The sequence below is a fragment of the Lynx canadensis genome, chromosome F1, assembly GCF_007474595.2.
Source record: "Lynx canadensis isolate LIC74 chromosome F1, mLynCan4.pri.v2, whole genome shotgun sequence".
NCBI lineage: Eukaryota > Metazoa > Chordata > Mammalia > Carnivora > Felidae > Lynx > Lynx canadensis.
The window spans coordinates 1,275,259-1,295,984 of NC_044319.2; the positions used below are offsets into that span (position 1 = coordinate 1,275,259).

The 20,726-nt window shown below is 57.3% G+C and overlaps 1 protein-coding gene across 1 annotated transcript in view; it reads left to right on the forward strand.

The window, feature by feature from the left end:
- The first annotated feature begins 2,087 nt into the window (after positions 1-2,087).
- Positions 2,088-20,726, forward strand: part of LOC115505512 — a 152,444-nt gene continuing 133,805 nt past the window's right edge. Inside the window, exons 1-4 of the mRNA XM_032591865.1 lie at positions 2,088-2,265; positions 2,565-2,798; positions 6,921-7,066; positions 7,123-7,319. Coding sequence (XP_032447756.1) covers positions 2,088-2,265; positions 2,565-2,798; positions 6,921-7,066; positions 7,123-7,319 — 755 coding nt within the window. The remainder of the gene's footprint in view (positions 2,266-2,564; positions 2,799-6,920; positions 7,067-7,122; positions 7,320-20,726) is intronic.

A 20,726-nucleotide genomic window follows, 5' to 3' on the forward strand; every position in this document is an offset into this window, starting at 1 on the left:
TTTTCACTTAGTTTTTAAGGTGTTTATCACTAACTCGTCCCAATTGTGTAAATCCTTCGATACACTCGGCCACACCGGGCCTTCCATCAACTTCATCTTCCGGATGACGCCCTTCCCCCCTCCCACCTGCTCCCATGTGAAGTGGTTCATCTACTGTCCAGCCTCACCTGGGGTGGCCCTCGCCGGCCGCCGGGGACCGTCCCTCCCCTCTCGTGCTGCATCACCTGCTCCCTGGAGGCAGCGACTCCTAGTTCTCGGGTTCGCTCCCTCGTGTTGATGGAGCAGACCCCTCCCAGCCCTCCATACCTGCTGGTTGGACGGGCCACGAGAACCACGTGTGGGATGAAGACCAGAGCCTTGGAGGGTGGCCGTGCCCTGGACTCGGCTTCGCGTGTGTTGTGGTTCCTGAGACAAGGTCTGGACCCCGTCTCCCTGCCCCCACCCGCAGCCCCTCACCCTCCATGTGAGCTGTCGGGGTGAACAGCACCGGTGAGCTACCTGACGAGCGGCCCCGGTTTGCGGGTCCCCTGCGTCCTGTGGGCTGGGTGCGGCCCAGGGACACCCGGGTGCTGTGCTGTAGGACCCACCAGCGAGAGTGACGGGTGGGGGAGCGCGTGGCATGCTTGCTTTGTGCTTTCTTCTTCACTAGCGATTAATTAAAGACAGTGCCATCTACTAACTGCAAAGGGACGGTTCTCAAAGGGGGTAGATTCATTTTCTGTCTCCAGAGTGTTCGGTTTCTGTTTTCTGATTCACACGGTCATTCTTCTCCGTCATTCACTGCTCCACCCGACAGAATAAACATCGTGCAGGATGAGCTCTCATGGACGTCCGTCTCGTGCACGCTGGAGACAAGTGCTAGGCGCCCTGGTCTGATTGGAGGTCATGGCAGGACCACAATCGTGATGCTTTGTGGCCCAAGCTATCCATGTGGATCAAAGTCCATTTGTTCGAGGGCAGAAGGGGCTTCCCTCCCCGCGATGACACATGGGTCGTGAAAGACCAAGGAATCCAAACGCCTCTCTTATCCTGGACTCTCGTGGTAAGAGCGAGGAGTGCCCACCTCCGATCCCACTGTTCGGCGATTACTTGGTCACGACTTTGCTCCCTGCTAGAAAGCGTGCACCTCTGAGACCATCTTATTAATTTCCACAGCCTGAGAAAGTGCCAGGATGCTGGAAAGACAGTCCATATCTAGAAAGTTGTTTCTAAACAACAAAATCCGTTGTTGGCCGATTTCATAGGTAACTGTTTGTTATTTAATGACAATGATAGCTTGCTTTGGAATTGTACTTTATAATTTTCAAAGTAGGTTCCCATACATGATCTGATTTGCTTCTCGGAGCTGACTGTGCAGGAGGCAGGGCAAGTGTTAAACAGAGCTTATCCAGAAAATTCCATCACTTCCTCCTCCACTTTGGAGAGATGATAGAGCCTGAGTAATGCTGGTTATTGTGTGACGAGAAACCACGGGGAGCAGTGTGTGCTTCATCAGAATCCTTTTGTGGGATTCTAGAAAAATAAATTCTAGGTGGCCTCGGAATTCCTCCTAATCATCTGTAGCTGTGAACAGATGGCCTTGTTCCCCGAGTCAGGATGGCAAAACTCAGGCACACATGTGCAAAATTACTCTTGAGGCTATAAACTCAGCAGCAAGGACAGAAGGTTGGAGAACAAATCTATGTTATCTTTCAGGGTGTGAGCCACGACAGCTCGGGCTTCTGCTGCGTCACTGGTCCCTCTGCTTTGGGGTCCACCATCTGGACCCTAGGAAGGATGGCACTGGAGTGGAGAGAACCCCAGGGTAGCCGCTGAGCTTGGAGGAAGCTGTCTTTATCCCGGTGTGTGGAGAGAAGCTATAAAACTATGATGCTGGGGGCGTCTGGGGGCTCAGTCAGTTAAGCATCTGACTTCGACTCGGGTCATGATCTCACCGCTGGTGAGTTCGAGCCCCATGTCCGCTCTGTGCTGACAGCTCAGGGCCTGGAGCTTCTGTGTCTCCCTCTCTGGCCCTCCCCTGCTCGGGCGCGCGCTCTCTCTCTCTCCCAAATCAAAATAAATAAACGTTAAAAAATTAAAACAACACTATGGTTCTGGGAACGGGGGAGCAAACAGCAAAGGTAGTCCGGGAACAGGCCTTTGTGCGTCTTTTCTGCGCGCTGCGCCCCCGTTCTTCCGACACCTCTGACTCCTTTGAAGAAACCCTTTCGCTCGGGGAGGTTGTGGCCAGGAAAATCCGCTGGCAGCTGGGGGACCACGTCCAGGGCAAGCAGGGGACCCGACGTGGCCGGCGAGGGTCTCCCACCTCCCTCTCGGCAGAGACTGGCTCGTGGGAGCACAGGTGATTCGAGTCTCTGCGGACTCAGCTGAGGCCCTCGGGAGAGGCGGTTAGAAGGAGACTAGGAGCGCGGGGCTGGGGGCGCTCACCGCGGCCTGTCCGGGGTGAGGCCCACCAGGAGGAAAGCAGAAGAGAGAGGAGACACGGGCTCGGTGTGCTTGACCTCCTTCCGTCCCCGGGGCACGGCTGCACCTGCTCTCAGCGCTACTGACTTTGGCCTTTGCAGTGACGTCGGCTGATCCGTACGTAGTGAGCGGAGAGCTCCTCCTTGGGTTCGCGTGTCTGCGCGGGCGTGGGGAGGACAACGTGGGCGTGTACGTGCACGGGGAGGGCGACGTGCGTGGGGACGACGACGTGCGTGGGGACGACAACGTGAGGGCGCACGGGCCTGGGGAGGATGGTGTGGGCGTGCACGAGCATGGGGAAGGCCACCGGGGAGTGTTACTCGCTGGGGCGGCAGGTGCGGGCCAGACCGAAGGAGAAAGATCGGCGGGCGCGGGTGGGTTGTCAGGAGGTGTGGCCGGGAAAGCAGAGGTAAGACCTGGCCGCAGTCGCCGTGTTTGGGTCCAGGGAGCACTCTGTTATCAGGCCCTGAGAAGCACCTCGGGACCGTGTACGTTGACTTGCTACAAGTTATATGGTTGACGCACTTCCTTCAGGGTAGAAGAGGTGAAGAGGAGGGGACTTGACTCCCTGCCTGGGGTCCCCGGCTCACCGATAGGCCTCAGAGGATCCGTGAGCCTCCAGGGCTATGTGCAAACACTGCGTGTACGCTCGTTTTTCTGAGCAGAGGGTCCTATGCTCCAGCAGGAAGATGCGCAGAGGGGAGGTGGTCGGACCTGAGCGGACACCCGTCCCACCCCTTCCGCCCTCCGCGCCCCTGGAATCGGGGGTGAGCCAGGGCCTGCCTGTCTGAGAGACGGGCGCCGTGGTGGGGCTGCCCTAACTCGGGGAGGCAGACGGCCTCCGAGAGCAGGGACGGGAAGGTGGGCCCACGGCCCGGAGAATGAGGCGTGAAGCAGGTGGCCCCGCAGACGGGCCGCGATCTGTGCTCTGGGTCACGGGGGCTCGCTGGTTCCCGGGTCAGGTACCCCCAGCGCCCGAAGCCTGGTTCCGCCTCTGCCTCGCCACCTGTGACCCGCTCCGAGCTCTCTGCATTTCCCTCCTCTCTCTTTTCTTAAAAAGGGACCAAGTGAGGGCTTCCGTGGTTATTTCCTTTCTTCTGCTAAGGTTGGACATAGCTGGTGTTTTTTTCTGGCTCCTTGAGATGCAAAGTTAGGTTGTTACTTGAGGTCTTTGTTCCTGTTTCATGTGGGCATTTGTCCCAGTAAACCTCCCTCTTAGGGTTGCCAGTTGCCGCATCAGTGGTTTTCTTTTCTTTTGTGTCCAGGTATCTTCTGTTTCCCCTTTTTGTTTCTTCTTTGATCCCACCATCGCTCAAGAGCGTGCTGTTTAATTTCCACCTATTTGTAATTCCCATCCTTCCCTACGCTGTTGACTTCTAGTTTAGTCCCTTGTGGTCAGGAGATTGGTGGGGTCTCAATCCTCCTCCGTGTCAGAGATTATTTTTTTTTAATGTTTATTTATTTTTGAGAGAGACAGAGTGTGAGCAGGGCAGGGGCAGAGAGAGAGAATGAGACGCAGAATCCAAAGCAGGCTCCAGGCTCCGAACTGTCAGCACAGAGCCCAACACGGGGCTCGAACCCACAAACTGTGAGGTCATGACCTGCGCTGAAGTCGGATGCTTAACCGACTAAGCCACCCTGGCGACCCTCTCGTGACAATTTTTGACGTAAAGTCGATTTTCTCTGACGTAAGTATTACCACCCTGCTTTCTTGATTTCCATTTGTGTGAAGTATCTTTTCCGTCCCTTTGCTTCTGGCCTTTACACGCCCTTGAATCAACATAAAGTGAACTTCGAGCACATGGTTGGGTTGTGTGATCTTAACTCATCTTGGTAACCCTGTAAGTAACGCGAATCCTTCTCATTTCCGTTGGAGAGGGAGGCCCCGGTGCTCACAGACTGCATGACCTGCTCAGCCCCAGTCTCCCCGTTGGCAAAGCAGGGCTGTTTCCGCAGATCCCCCGCCTCTCTCCCTCCCGCCCTTTTCCTCCAGACACAAGAGGACCTGCTCAGAGGTGGGGCGCAGCCGCCAGGCGAGGAGTCTGGTCTCAGGCGGAAGGGCCCCAGAAAACCTTGGAAACTGTAGTCTTTGTGGTCACAGGCTGACATGCTTGAGGGTCCCGTGGTTGGTACGTGATCGTGGTTCTGGCGCTCAACGGTATCAGGTGGTATTATCTGTCCCTTTCTCCCTATCGTTTGCTACCATTTTACCATTAAGTGATATCACAAGTTAGGTGATCTCCATCCACTATTGGCGGTTGTCATGGGGCCTCACCGTGTGTCTCTGCGGGCTGCTACGGCCGCGGGAGACAGCAGTTCCGCGTGGGGGAGCTGCCCACAGACGTTCCTGTGGCTCAGAGCTCCTCCGCCAGCACTGGGGGGGGGGGGGGCAGGGAGCGTGGGGGCGCGTCCACACGGCTTCAGCCTGGCCGCACCTTCCCACGTGCACTCCGGGCCGGGAAGGCTCCAGAACGTTTCCAGGAGGCTTGGAATACTTTTGGAAGGTTTCTTTCTCTGCAGAGGCAGCATAGAAAGTAGAAGGAATGGTTGGGATTTGGACGAGCCAGTGGCTTTCACACAGTTTCGGAACACGATCCACAATACGAAACGTGTGTGTGTGTGTGTATGTTCACACAAATGCATGTGTGTAACAAGTATTAAACACATAACACTTAACACACGCTGTGACCTCCTCAGTGCTCCGATGATTCCCTCTAGTCAGATAATTCGTTCCGGTTAGAATAAATGTTAGTTCGGACCCACTAAATACAGTTACCACCGTGAATCCACCCCAGGTCGCGAGTGTGGGTCTCTGCTCCCCTCCACTTCCCCGTCACGACGGGGCAGGTGGGTGTGATGGGGACGTGCCGTCCGTGCTCACCGGGCGCGCAGGAACTTTCCCAGCGCAAGCGCAGGGCCTGGCCCAGAGTTGCTGGTTGTTCTTACTCTTCTGCACCCCATCCTGCCCGGTGCTGCGGGAGGCGAGTGAGGTGTGGCCCTGTCACGCAGGCCTTCACAGGGAGAACGATCTCGGGGCCTCTGTGTCCACCGTCAGCCAAACCCGCGTCTGTAAATAATTAAGGGTAAAGACCCAGGAACAGCACTGGACTGGACCCGAAAGAAACTTTCTTGGTTTGTTTTGGAGCCCCACTTCCTAGGAGTTCGCCCGGTGGAAGAAATAACTCAAAAACAGTGGCGAGGAAGGCGAGGGACGGAGCGTAAGCCTACACTGCACGTGCATAGCGGGTCAGAACGGCTGCAGGGCCAGCCTCTTGTCGTGGATGCATTTCAGTGCGTGCGGGGGAGGCTCAGGACAAGCTGTGAGGACTTCATCATGACCTGGAAGTGACGGCATGCCGTCGGTCTCCACGGCACGTGTGCGTGTTTTGTACTCGGTCCACACGGTGGATCTGAGGCTCCTGACGGCGCCGGGGGGACCTGGAACCCTTAGTATTGAGAAAAAGGCCTTTGCGGTAAAACAGGGTTCGTCCAAGCCCTGCCACCTTCCAGCCCCCATGGCCTTCGGCCAGTGGCTTAATCTTGCAAAACGGGGCCGGTGACCGCACCCGCATCACAGCATCTTTGGGAAGTGGATTCAAATACTCAGAACCCCGCACGGCTTCTAGCGACGACTGGATGCTTCAGAGCTGCGTAGACTCTCCCGTGTTCACTGCCCTGTGCGCTCGGGCCCGAACCTTGGAGAGCCAGAGAGAGGAGGGGTCACCGCCATGGATGCGGCTTCCCCTCACACGTTGTTCAGGCTTCCTGGAGGGGGTCGTTTTCATGGTGGGGGAGGCTGGCGGTTTCCCAAGCCTCAGAGAAGGTGGAAACAGCCGAACCCCCCGAAGGAGAACACGCCTGGGTCTCAGCCACACCCGCTCTGCGAGCTCTGCCATCCCCGGCACAGGCGGGGTCACCGTGTCTCATCCCGCTTCTCTGAGGTTGACAGAGAGAAACAGACACGAGGCAGGTTCAGGAGCAACTATTTTTGGTGACACAAAGTGGCTGCAATCAGCCTGTCCTTTTTCCTGGAATAATGCTCTGCACGGAACACAGCCCATGGGTCCTGCTCTGGACTTGGCGGTGTCCTCCCACCTGGCGTTGCCCTGCCCCCACCCCTCCTCCTAACACACCTGCCCCGCCCTTGGGGGAAGGGCTCTTCCTGCCCCAGGGGCGGCAGGTTCTGTCCCCAGCCAGACATTTGGCGTCACCGGGGCCCTGCTGACATCCCGCCAGCACCACACATATTGGAGCCCAAATACTTCAAGCTCCTTCCACGTCCGAAACTGCCACCCTGTCCTCCAGTCTGACCCTGCTCCTCCTGTGGGGGGACAGACGTGATGATGAGGGGCCCTCAGGGGACAGCCACACGCGGCCAGCCTGTTGGGTGTGGAGGGGCCTGGCTCCAAGGCCGCACCTAGAGGTCAGGGTCTTCAGATCCGGCCGCTGTGTCCCAGGTGGACGGTTCTCGATCAGCGACCTGTCCTGGGGAGGTGACTGTCGCCCCGTGACCAGCGGGTGCCGCGTGCTCCCTGGAGATGCGCGAATCAGACCTGTGACCCCGCTGCTTACACCCCACCGGGTGGATGCGGCGCTGTGGCAGGTGAAATGCGGCGCCCCCGCGCCTGGGCCGGCCGTGTGACTCGTCTTCACCTGCAGAGCGCGTCAGGCACGCCGCGTGACCGCCACGCCTGGGCCTCAGCACGCTTGCTGTCCCTGCTCCTGTTCTCCAGGAACGTTGCTCAGGGAGATGGCATTAAAGATGCCACGGCCACCCCAGTGACCGAGCGCGGGGGCCCGAGTCGGCCCCGGCAGGACCCGCAGAAGCACCCGCTCAAGCAGGACCCGGAGGAACGGTGAGGGGTCTGAGCCCCCAAGTCTGGAGCTGGTCTGTTCCACGGCACCTGCAGGTTAGCAGAGAGAAAGTTGAGATTCGGGGCCGCGTGGGAACGGGCCCCAGGGGGTGGGGGGTCAACGGGCAGGACCGGTTCCCAAATGTCCGTAGTGGTAATGAGGCCGTGTTCACCTGTAGGGCCTTCTGGTTTGCGGGGGTCTTCCGCAGACCTTGGCGCCATCGATTCTCATAGCGTTCCTTCTGGTTACGGGCTCCCCAGAGACAAGGAGCGGGTGGTCCAGTGTGGGAGGGGCTTCCAGGAAAGCACAGGGAGGGAGAAGGCACCGGCCAGGGCTACGGCATCTCAGGCCAAGCTTCTTTAGGTCCTTCCCGGGGACAAGGAAGCCAGACTTCATTCTCTGTGCCTCTTGGTCACTGGTGCAGGACTGCCGGTGTGAGGGGCACAGAGAAGGGAGAGCCAATTTCCAGACGTTTCTCGCCTCCTTCCCTGGGGACAGAACTTTGGAAGGGAGCTGTAGGCCCTGTTTGTTGGGAATATACCAGAAGCAGGCAAAGCCGGGAGTGTGGGGAGCCCCTCTGCGCTGGGGCCTGGCGCCCGGGCACAAGTCCCCGCAGGGCACCTGGCGCCCTGTGTGCCTCCGCGGGGGAGTGGGGAGCCAGTGGTAGGCGCTGAAGGGGCCTGGGAGGATGTCCAGAGGCGGGGCTCATGGTCCTGATGAGACTGGAGGCTTTCTGTCTCGTCCCACCCGGGACTCCGTCACTAGGAGACAACGTGACCGTAGGCCCGTGGGCCGGGGGCTACGGGATGTCCCCACTAGTACGTGGCCCTGGGATGGTCGAGGCAGAGGAGGTCCCCCCCAGCCCCGCATGGTCACTCTGTAGATCAAAGGCACGAGGGGGCCTCTGCTGCTCCAAGAACTTGTTCTTGGACCGTACGTCCAGAATATGAGAAATGTTTGTGATACAGCCTCTCAGCAAAAGGCGTCCCACCCATGATTCTTTGCTTCTTTCTTATTCAGTTTATTTCTTTATCTTGAGAGCGAGAGCGAGCAGGGGAAGGGACAGAGAGAGGGAGACAGAGAATCCCAAGCAGGCTTTGAGTGGTCGGCGCACAGCCGGATGCAGGGCTCCAACTCACGAGCCGTGACATCGTGGCCTGAGCCGAAAGCAAGACGCAGACGCTCAGCCGACTGAGCCACCAGGCGCCCCTATGATTCTTTGCTTCTCGGGAGAAACGTCCCGTGATTTATCGTTATCGAACTTAAAAACAAAGCGATGGCAAGTGTCCCAGAAAAACCACCTTCACGTGTCAGTTTTAGAACCGTGTTATGTGCTGTTTGTCAGATTAGAAGCTACGTTATGATCAATTTGAATTGAGCTGTTTCAAAAGGGTGACTTTGGTTAACACGAGCAGCCAGTGTTCGTCCTCGATTTAACTATTTTGAAATCATTTCAGACCTGGAAAAGACATAGTACAAAGCATTCCCGTGTAGATTTTACTTAGGTTCCCCACGTGTTAACATTTCACCACACCTGCTTTATCATTTCTTCTCTGCCTACACACGTGCACAGACACGCACACGCACACACACGTACGTATACACACCCACTCACAGACACGGTTATTTTTCTGAAATGTTTGAAAGTACCGACCGCTCTATATTTTAGCGTGTTTCCTAAACACGGGCGCCTTCTCTTACCTGAGCACGGTGCAGTCGGAAAAGTAATGCATCGACATCCCTACGATTTTAACGGAGGACCTGATGCAGTTGGCCGGGCGTACTACCCGTGTTTTGTTCTAGTCCACGATCACGTGCTGAGCTTAAATTTTATTTTAACATTTTTCTTTATTTTTGAGAGATCCAGACAGAGCGGGGGAGGGGCAGAGAGCGAGGGAGACCCAGAATCCGAAGGAGGCTCCAGGCTCTGAGCTGTCAGCACAGAGCCCGACATGGGGCTTGAACCTACGAACCGTGAGATCGTGACCTGAGCTGAAGTTGGACACTTCATGGACTGAGCCACCCAGGCGCCCCTCTCACACGCTGAGTTTATGCCTGTTTTTATTACAAGTGAGGTTCGCTCTGATCCTGTGTTCACGGTATCATGTGCCAGATTTGCCCATTGTCAAGTTAATGTGGTTGTCTTTTCTAATAAGTATTTGTGGGCAAACACTTTGGAACTGTAAATATCCTGCTTCTCGTGCTTTCTCTCACGGCATTCATCTCTTGTGAATGGTTCTGGCCTGAAACGATTCTGCTGTGCTCCTTTCCAAGTGGGGCTTTCCTATTGTCCGTGATACTTTTATGAGTTGGAAAAGCTTCTCCTTCCCCCCACCTATTTATTTGTGTCGGTGTGGATTCATGGGTTCTTTTGTTTTACTGGATATAATCCGTGGTGGTTTTGTGGTTCAGATCGTCCCGTATTTGGCCAGCAGAGCGGCCCCAAGCTGCCTCCTCTGTCCTTAGCCCGCCCTCATCTCTGTGGAGCATGTGCTTGGTTTCTGGCTCGCGAGATGCTCTCGGCTTCTCCTGTGTACTCAGTGCCCCAGCCCTGGAGCAAACCATTTCTCAGGAGACGTGCCTTGTGATTGGAAAATGAATTTGGAAATCAAGGTCTAGGCACTGGGTATGCTCGCTGGGTTTCCCTTCTCTGGGGTCAACGTGAGCCTCCTCGGTGAGCAGACCTAGGACGTGTGTCTTATGGAAGTTTCTACAACGTGAATATGCTCCTCCACACCCATACCCGTATCTGCGTGTGCGTGCACGTGGCCGTGAGTTCAAGTCCACGCTGACACCTCCAGATCCCCTGCAGCACCACACAGGGTTCATTCTACCACCCCCCCTTTTCTAATTTATGAGTTTCTTCTCCAACAGTGAGAAACCCCTCTCACTGTCTGCAATGAACAGTAAAACCTTGGTTTGCAAGCATCATTCGTTCCAGAAACATGCTTGTAATCCAAAGCACTCGTATATCAAGGCGGATTTTAAGAACCATCGGCTCAGTGGTGATCATGTGACGTTCAGCGTCACGTACAACTCGTATCGCAAGACATCGCTCGTTTATCAAGTTAAAGTTTGTTAGAAATGTTTGCTCGTCTTGCGGAACACTCACAGAACAGCAATCCAAGGTTTTACGGAATTAACTCATTTGCTCGGTGCTAGAATAGAGCTAAAGTTGCATTGGAGTTGGTGACCCCATGAGCCCCAGTGAAAACAAATCCGCTAATTGGAGCACAACATCCATTTACCTACAGTAAGTCACTCCAGTAACGTAACTTCTGTTCCCTGCGCCCCTTACCCCCTCCAAGTGGTCATTTTGCTCGTTGAAATACAGTTCGGGTCACTGTACAGACACTAACGTGATTTTGTTTTTTAACGTTTATTCTTTTTGAGAGAGAGAGCATGGGCAGGGGAGGTGTAGAGAGAGAGGGCGACACAAAACCGGAAGCAGGCTCCAGGTCCTGAGCTGGCAGCACGGAGCCCGACGTGGGGCTCGAACCCATGGACTGTGAGGTGGTGACCTGAGCCAAAGTCGGAGCTTAACCAACTGAGCCACCCAGGAGCCCCTAATTTTTAATACGTTTTAATGGAGGAGGGGGTTCACAAATGCAAAAGCACGTAGGGCCCACGCGAGCCACACCGTGGCCCGTGGTGATGCAGCTGGGGCTGCGAGGTTTTCCACTCCGCACGCTGTGTGCTTTTGGCCCAGGCCAGGTGGGGGTCTGGACTGCGTGCACCTCGAAAAGCTGGAATGTGAGGGGTGTCTGTAGGAGCCACGCAGGAAGCTGTGTCTTGGGGACCAGGAGAGCCAACGAGACGGGACCCCCTTGTGGCTCTTTCCTGTCCCCAGGAGTCCGAGGGATCTGGTCAGGAGCGCCCGTGGGAAATGAGGATTGGTGCCCAGGAAGCAGTGTGTTAGGGAGCGTTTTTATTTATTTATTTTTTTTAATTTTTTTTTCAATGTTTTTTTATTTATTTTTGGGACAGAGAGAGACAGAGCATGAACGGGGGAGGGGCAGAGAGAGAGGGAGACACAGAATCGGAAGCAGGGGGAGGGGCAGAGAGAGAGGGAGACACAGAATCGGAAACAGGCTCCAGGCTCCGAGCCATCAGCCCAGAGCCCGACGCGGGGCTCGAACTCACGGACCCTGAGATCGTGACCTGAGCTGAAGTCGGACGCTCAACCGACTGCGCCACCCAGGCGCCCCTAGGGAACGTTTTTAAATCCACATTACTGTCTGTGCAGCATACAGAGGATTTTGATGTGGCGGTAACATCCCCCTCAGCAATTGTTCACATCAGCAGATCGCACGCGGCCAGTGTAACTTTGCCCTTTTCTCCACTCCTGGGTGCTGGCCGCAGTGGCCCCGGGGTCTGCGTCTCTCCATCTCTGCTGATACGCTACACCCATAACAGGTGGAATTTAACAACATTCCAGTGGATTCATTTGAGATTGTAAATAGAATTACCGATTTTTTTCCAAGTCACCTGTATTTTTGCCAGTTTATGAAACGTGCGGTTCTAAACACCACGGACGCGACAGTGTGGGGTGCAGCCCGAAGAATAAGCAATTATTTGCTGCAGAGAACCCAAAATAACCCCGTCAGGTGGTGCCCAGGGGCTTCCGTCAGGGGTGGGGAACGAGCCGTTTTCAGTGTCACTGCACCGTGGCTCGGTGTCACTGCTCTCCGTGTCCTTTGTTCAAGCACGGGCTCCTCGACTTCGGTGCCTGTATGACATGGTGAGCCTGCAGGGAGACGCGGAAGGGGGGCCATTTGCCTGCCCCCCAGCAGGCAGGACTCGGTGACAGGTGCTCAGGCCCTCCGCCCTCTGTCCGCCCCCCCCCCCAGGTGAGCCCAAAGGTCACAGCGGCCTTGTTTCTGTGACTTCATATGCGAGTGGCTGTTGTGACATGTGCCCTTACAGGAGGGGGACACCGTCCTGTTGAGAGACACAGACCCCAGCGTGCCACACGCAGCTCCTCTCCTACCCCCATTACCCCCGAAGGAGAGCAAGGAGCAGACAGGGGAGCCCGAGCCGGGGCCGGGGCCTCGGGGCAGGTGATGGGCGCCTTCCTCTCTGGGTGCTGCGTCCCAAGAGGGGGCCGGGGACACCCCCGGGATCGGTGAGCTTCGTTCTCAGTCCCAACTTAGCTTTGAAATTACAGGAAGAGCTTTCCACCCGTGAAGTGAGAGTTTTGTCAGATTAACCCAGAAAGAGAAAGTAAACCCCGGGTCAGGGGCCCATCTCTGCCACCCCCCACCCCCACCCCCACCAAGGCTGCTCTTGGAACTGTCCTCTTACCAGAAATGCAGCTGGGCTCCTTTAATGGTGCAAAAAAGCCCCTCCGTCAAGCACTGGCTTGGCTCTTTCAGTCCGCTGACGACTCGAGGGCCCAGCGAGAGAGTCACAGGGCGCAGCCACCTGCTGGGTCTGCCTCCCGCCCCCTCCCCGCTGCTGCACCTCGGAGGAGACACAGCTGCTCCTTGGGCTCCGGGCTCCGACCCCAGGGCCGCCGCTCTCTGGGGACCTCGGCTCCGGCTCTGAGCCCACTCCCCTGGGGGCGCCAGCCACGTGTCAGGACGTCCCGTTGGGGTTTTCTTGTAAAGGGGGCGGAGAGCTGGGCATCATCTGTTTCAGTGTTGCTGGTTTCCCCCGGTTTACGGTTTGCGGTAGCCAACTAGGGGCAAGGGCAGCATTTAAGGAACGAAATGGAACAGGGGTGCCCGGGGTCTCGGTCAGTTGAGCGCCCACTCTGGATCTCAGCTCAGGTCATGATCTCATGGTTTGTGAGTTCAAGCCCCGCGTCGGGCTCTGTGCTGACAGCTCGGAGCCTCCTTGGGATTCTCTCTCTCCCTCTCTCTGTCCCTCCTCGCCTTGCTCTCTCACTCAAAATAATTAAAAAAGAAAAGAAATGGAGTAAAAACAGCACAAAATAGATGAGGGCCCGGCACAGGATGAGCCCCAGGAAGCTTCTGTTGTGTTTGTACGAGTGTGAAGGTCTTGTATGTGGGACCATAACACTGGTTTCTTACGAGATCGTCCTCACGGAAGTTTGAAAACCGCGGGTTCTATTTTACCACGTCTCCAACTCTGTCTGCTGGATCACTTGCCTCAGAATTACCTGGAGGACGGCCTGGTAGTTAACACGCAGGGTCCAGATGCCCACAGGGCACGTCTGAGGGCAGGGGTGGGGAACCTGCACTTTTGTCCCCTGGTCTGGTCTTGTGTCCATGTGCCCCACATGTTTGGAGCTGCTTGCCCTGCAGACCAGTTCTCTGTGCTCCTCTACATCAGGACCTGGTCCATGCAGGGGTGCGGGGGAGTGGGTTGTGTGGCGCTCAGTGCCCCCACCTCCCTGCCTGGTGACTCAAGCGCTCAAGTTGGTGGTCCTGTCATTTTAACAAGGTTTCACGGAGCAGAGACCCAGAGAATCTCATGTAGCGACTGCTCAGATCACATGTTTTTTTTTTTTGTTTGTTTGTTTTGAGACAGAGAAAGACAGTGTGAGCAGGGGAGGGGCAGAGAGAGGGAGACACAGCAGCCGAAGCAGGCTCCAGGCTCCGAGCTGTCGGCACAGAGCCCGACGCGGGGCTCGAACCCACAAACTGCGAGATCGTGACCTGAGCCCAAGTCAGATGCTCAACCGACTGAGCCCCCCAGGCGCCCCATGCAATGTGTTCAAAACTCTAAACTGCATTGTCCTCCCTCAGCACGTGCGATGTCTGCGTCTTTGAACCCATGTGAAGATGTGGATGCGATGGCATGTCTCCCTGTGTCACCTGCGAACTCTCCCGTTGGAGCCCCTGGAACCGCCGCCTCTATCTGGTCCCCTCCCCTGCTGGCTTGTGCTGCCTACAGGGGCCACCGGTAAGTCTCGGTCAACCGAACATCACAGAACATCACGTCGAGGGACGATGGGGGGGCTGGTCCTCCGGAGAAGGGGCCGAGGGCCTTCCCGCACTCAGCCCCCTCCCACACTGGGGGAGCCCGGACAGCCCTGTGTTTCCTTTCCTGCTCCTGTCTCGTCAGGGGGACATCGTGTGGCTCCTGGCTGTTCCCCGACACCCCTGCCTTTCCCTGGGATGACATTTCCTGACCTGTGTCACCAGTCGCACAAGGAGAGACCCCAGCCTTATTTAAGACCCCCCCCCCCAGCTGTTCCTGGAGTTTCTGGGGAGGCTCTCATGAAAACCCACAGAAGCCATCTCATGTCTCCCCAATTGCCCGTGAAGCTTGTCTGGGCTCTGATGCAGGCAGGACCCCACCTGTGTGGGGGGAGGCCCACCCAGCTGCCTGCCCTCATGAGATGGGTGTAGACTTCACTGAGTTGGGGCCACCCGGCCCCAAGCAGGAAGGAGGACAGGGCCCCTGCTCTGGTCAGTGTGTGTGTTCCTGGGTCACATAGAAGCCCCTAGAACCTCCACCCTCCCTGCAGCACCTCTCAGGGTGTGGATCCCTGAGCCCCAGTCTCCCAGAAGCCCCCGTCCCCTCCTGGCAGCCCCCATAATCCCAGCCTGTGGGCTCTCCCCCGCCCCGTCCAGGTCCCCTGGGCGAAGAGATGCCCCCAGGTGCCCTACCGCACAGCCCGCAGATAAGACGGCTCTGAATCCAGGTATGGACCCAGCGGGCGCGAGCCGGGACCTTGTGGTCCGGGTGTTTCCCTCGTGTCTGTGCCGGCCCTGGGAGGAGCCGACGCACACAGTGAGGGCCTTGCCCCTCCGGGCACCCAGCTCAGAGCAGCAGAGTGCTGACCATCAGATGTCGGCACCACTGGCTGTGACCGGTGAGCCAGAAAGCCTTTCTCCCGGGAAATGAGCCGTGACAGGTGGCCCTGCTGGGTGTCCCTGCGGAGCTCAGCATGTGGACCCAAGTGCCCTTCTGGCCTGCTGGGCTCTCCTGCCCTTGGGACCTTGTGGAAGGCGTGGGACGCAGTGAGAAGCGGACCTTCCAGCATGTTCCCTGAATTCCCATCCACCCTCCGCAAAGCCCTGCTCCCCACCGGGACCAGAGAGACCTCTTCAAGGGCACAGTTCTGGCTACGTCCCTCCGGGGCCTGAAGCCTTCAGATTAAGGCCCAAATCCTTCCTGTGACCCTGAACTGTTGATGGGGTTTTGGGGTGATGGGGGTTCGCAGCTGATGGTCAAGAAAGAATTCTCGAGACATCGTTGGTGCAAAAGAAGGTGATTTTATTGAAGCACGGGGACATACCTGTGGGCGGGAAGAGCCGCGCTGGGGTCGTGAGGAGTGACTCCTTCTCTACTGTAGAGGTGGGGAGGTAAAGGCAAAACGGAGGTTTCTAGAAGGACTTGATACGCTAAAGAGGACCCAGTGGGCGCCAGGGGCCTCGCTGCTGTCAAAGTTGTTTCCCTCTACTAAGGCCTTACCACCAGGAGGGGCGGGGCTCCTGGACAAATGCTCTGCTCTGTATTTGCCTCGAGCATTTGTCCGCGGGCTGCAGGTCACGAGGATGTTCGGTTTCAGCCGCCGTTTCCTTCTGGCCTGTGTTCCCCCATCCCTGTGGAGGGGAGGGTGATGTGGGGGCTCCGGGAAACTGAGTCTACAGGTTTGTAGGGATGAAGCCGTCGATAAGACCGCCTTTGCCTTGTAATTTACTAACAACATATGTGTAACCTGATGGAGACTCATGTCCTGTATGACCGTGATCTCTCTCAACCATTTGTTTTTCCCTTTTCTTTTGTCCTTGGGCAGCCTGGAGTGCCTGAGGAGTGTCACCCATATCCCACCTGGGGTCTGGGGATGCTAGCTCGTGCCGGGCCTCGGCCTGCCTTGTGGTCCCTCATCACCGTCACAGCGTCAGTTAGTGTGTGAGGTAGTGGCGGGCTCTTGGTCCACGTGCAGGCACGGGGCTGGGACCACAGGGCTCCTCGGTGGGTCCCTCCCCGGTCCTTGACGGTAGCTGGACCTTCTCACCTGCCCCTGGGCTGCAGGCTCCCAGGAAGGACCAGCAGGTTCTGCAGGGGCCGTTTCTGAGCAAGTGTCGGGGTGACCGTGCCACGGCTGCCCTCTGTCGGGGCGATTGCTAGTTCCACCCAGACTCGGGGAGGCCGGGACCTGCCTCTCGATGTGCTGTCCACGAACTCACAAACCTGCGTCCTCCCGAGTTGTGGCGGGACGCGGAACAGCCAGATAACGGGGTCCACCTGCCCTGACGCCCCATTTACGTTTCTGGGCTCGACACCAAAGCACAGAGTTGCGATTTTAACAGCCTCGTGCACCGGCCCTGGGGTGACTCCTAGCGGGAAGTACTCAGCGTCTTCATGAGATTCAGGGTGAGAGGTGGGGCATCCACTGCTCCCCTGGGGGCAGCGGGTGCATCTCCTGAGTCAGGAAGGAGACCCTCACCTCCCCTCTGAGCACTGAGCAGCAGTGTCACGTTAAGTGGCTTATTTTCGCTGCTTTTCTCCTCGAATGAGGGGGCCCCAGAGCGGTCATGACTCCTACGCGAGCGGGCGCCTGCAGACCAAGGCTGGAGGGAGCCTTGGAGCAGGTGTGGCTATGCCGAGGGAAGACCACAGAGGATGGGTTGGCATCGGACGCAGAGGCTGGCGGGTGGTGGAGGCCGTGAAGGCGCAAGGCCAGGAGACGTTGGCACAGTTCTCCCTGGCGGATGGGCAGCGGGTACCTGTGCCGGCGGGGGTCCGTGTTGAGGTGGAGGTGGGAAGGGCCCGCAGCCGAGCTCTGATGGACACGATTGAGCCCTGGGGTGCCCATTACGTGGGAGACCCTGTCACTCTGTCACAGGCGAGCTGTGTGCTGTGAGCAGAGCCTGACCCATTGAGATTCCCCCAAGGTGACCGTCGGGGTCACAGGTTTGTTAAAACACTGCGCAGGGGGGCGCAGGGGGGCGGTAGGAACAGCAGGAGCGCGGCCCTGCCCTCCCGGAACTTCGACTTACCTTGGGGAGACAGATCATAAAATGCTAAATGTACCCATAAGCACAGTATTTCAATAGTCACGTCATGCTGTCGCGAGAGTGACCGGGTGGTGGGAAGGTGGGGCACAGGGGTGTTGGGAAGTACTTTCCGGAAAGGCTTCTTGGGGGCTGAGTCCTCCGAGGTGAGACTTGCAGAATTCAAGGGGCGGAAGGACCTTCTGGCCGGAGGAGAGAACAGACACGGAGGCCCCGAGTCGGGAGGGAGGCAGGGAGGCCTGTGGGCTGGGAGGGGAGGCCAGGGGCTCGCCATCCAGCTGGATTTTGTGAGGAGTCTGGATTTTACTCTAAGGGGAAAGGGAGGGGTCAGACCTGTGGGGCTCATGGGGGTGTCCAGTGCTCAGAGGAGGCCACGGGGGGGACTGGGTGCCCGTTCTCAGGAAGGTGCTCTGGGTCACGCTGGCCTTCCTGTGGTCCCGTCTCTCCAGGTGGGCAGCCGGTAGAGCTCTCAGCTGAGTGCCCTCTGCCTTGATGCTCCCATTCACGTCAGGAAAATTCTGCGTTCCTCAAGAGGACAGAGTGGCAGTAAGAGGCTGTGATGGGCGCCACGCAGGAGGGAGGCCATCGCGAAGCTGTCCTGGAAGGGTGCCGGCTGCTTTGGGAGAAGAGCCCCGGGGCCTGCAGCACGGACGCTGGGTCTGGGGCCCCCTTCACGTCACCCCTGTAGGGCGGTGTGAAAGCCATCACGGTCCCCCTTCAATTCCGGATGCCTCTTCTGGGCTTCCCCGTCGGGCACGGGGCCCTAGCCTGGCAGACTGGGGTTACCTGTGGGCTTTGGTGGCAGTCACGGTGGCGTTCTGCTGCCGCTGTCTCTTCGCCTGACCTCGAGGGACCCGGCTCCGCCTGCCTCTGGGTCACGTTGCTCATCTGGCTACCCTTGGCACCCGAGTCGGTACGAGAGTCAGGGGTGTTGAACGAACATGCCAAAAGGCGGGCAGTTTACTCCCTTCTGGAGATCGCGATGGACACTGTCTCCTCCTCCACCAGGTCACAGACCCTGGTTCACCCACGTCCACCCTTCGCCATGTGACTAGGATGCTGGAACGCGGCGAGCGGCGTCAGATCCCGTGAACGGGGGCTGAGAGGCCCTGGGGCGGAGCATGGGCGGGAAATCTGTCGAGAGGATCAAGTTCGGGGCAAGGGCACAGGCCCAAGAAAGACGCCCATTTGAAGCCCAGAGAGCTGCTCTGACACAGACGAGTGGGGAGTGTGGTCAGACGTGGCCACGTGGGTGAGGGGGCTTCTCTGACGCCGACCTCATACGCAGCTGCTCACCCTGCAGCCCTTGCTGCGTTTCCAGGGATAAAACCCTAGATTGTAGCTTACCGCTTGAGTGATGGTGGTGACCTCTTTATTCCTCCTCCAGGGCCCCAGGGCTTGCTTTTAGGGGCCACATGATGTGGTCAGAACGCTTTCCCTGTCCCCCTTCGTCAGCGCTTCCCGCTCCAGGCCACCGACGCGCCTCCTGGAATGGTCGGTGGCATTGATGGCACAATTTTCTTGCCTCCCACAACATTAAGTCCGAGTTTTTCTTTATTTTTTTCTTTTTAATGTTTATTTATTCTTGAGAGAGAGACAGAGTGTGAGCCGGGGAGGGGCGGAGAGAGGGAGGGAGACACAGAATCAGAAGCAGGCTCCAGGTTCCGAGCCGTCAGCACAGAGCCCGATGCGGGGCTCGAATCCATTAATTGCAAGATCTTGACCCGAGCCGAAGTCAGTCGCTCAGCGGACTGAGTCACCCAGGCGGCCCCGTGTTTTTCTAAAGGAATATTTCCTGTCTCCACTGAGGCTATGATGATTTGCGGCACTGAAAAGAAACTGGTAACTAAACATTCTGCTTTCAGTTTTCTTCTAGAAGTCTCTCCAGGTGAGCCACATAAGTATAGGAGGAGGTGGGGCGGGGAGGGGTCCAAAGTGCTCTTCTGTGTTCTGAGGTGCAGTAGCGAGTTGAAATAGACCCATTAGATCTTGGGGAAGAGGTCAATATTCTGAGGACACCTACTGAAAGCGGTCTCGGGAGCGCTCAGAGGGAAGGGCTGATTAAGTTCATTTAAACAAATGCCATCTGTTTTTGAGCCTGCGTGTGCCCGCCGGGTCCTGCGGGAGCCACCCAGGACTAAATGGCCCTGCCTACCGGGCACATATAGATTTCCCAGGGAGATGTCCCTCCATGTTGGAGTGGCTCCGCGCTGGGCTCTGGGCGGTCACCGGGCAGGGGCGCTCACCAGGGGAGCCCTTTGATCCTCTGTCCTAGGAAAAGTTTTACAGCGTTTTGTTCTGAGTTAACCTTAGGCCAGGAAATTAACACTGACGCGGTACAGTTAATCAGCCACAGATCTTACTCAGAGTTTGCAAATTAACCCACAGATGTCCTTTTTCTGGTCCAGGATCCTGCATTTAACTCTCATGCCCCCTTAGTTTCCTCCAGTCTGCATCTCGAGGAAGTTTTAGCTCGTAGGTTTGGGGGATTCCCTTTCTCAACAGCTTTACAAATGCAGGTCCCCCTTCGGGGACCTCTGCTCCGGAATATAATACCGATACTGATAATAATACTGTTTCTAATAATTCCTAGTAATGGTGAACGTCTCTTAGGTGCTTCGTGTACCAGACGCCGTTCATCATGTTACGTTTCGCGTCATGTGAACCTCACAACGAGCCTGTGAGTTGGGTTCCGTTACCGTCCGAAGCTTTCAGCAGAGGAAGCGGGCACAGAGAACTTAGGCGACAGAGCAGCTAAGCAGCGGAGCCGGGATTCAAACCCACGCAGGCGGGCTCCGGAAGGCCCGCGGGTCTGGAACCGCCGTGGTCATACTTCCTCCGGGGGCCGATGGTGGTTCTGTGATTGCAGACTGCGGGGCGCTCCGACACGGCGGACGAGATCCGGGACACAGGTAGTCAAAGCAGGGCTGTTACAGAGTTCTGTCCACAGAGGAGGAAGTCCTGTCCCCGGCTAGAGAAACTTCCCGGAGCAGGTGGCAAGTCAGCTCATCCAATACTCACAACCCCAGGTGATGTCTGCCGGGAAGTGGGGACCTCCCAGGAGAGAGCTTCCTTGTTCCCCACAGGCTGAGTGCAGACGAGGCTGTGAGGCCAGAAGGGCAGGCCTGAGCAGGGCATGCGAGGGGCCTCGAGTGCCGAGCCAAGGATCGAGGTCTGCTCCCTGCGGGGAGGGGGAGATCTGAGGCAGGGGATTTCGCAAAGATGTAAGTCGGCAGAGTGGAGGATAGATCTGGGCGGCGGGTCCCAGATTACATGCCCAAATGTGAGCTGGAGGTCACGGTCAGAGCAGGCCAGGGAAGGAAAAGCACCTGCAGAGAGGAGGGGGTGGGTCGTCTTTGTTACACAGAAAGCCTGACCGGGAAATACGATAGCTTCTCATGGGCAGGTCTTTGTCGACACGTGGTGTCCTAGTTTGGGCCCCTCAGAAGGGGACCAGAGATGAGGGCTCTGAGG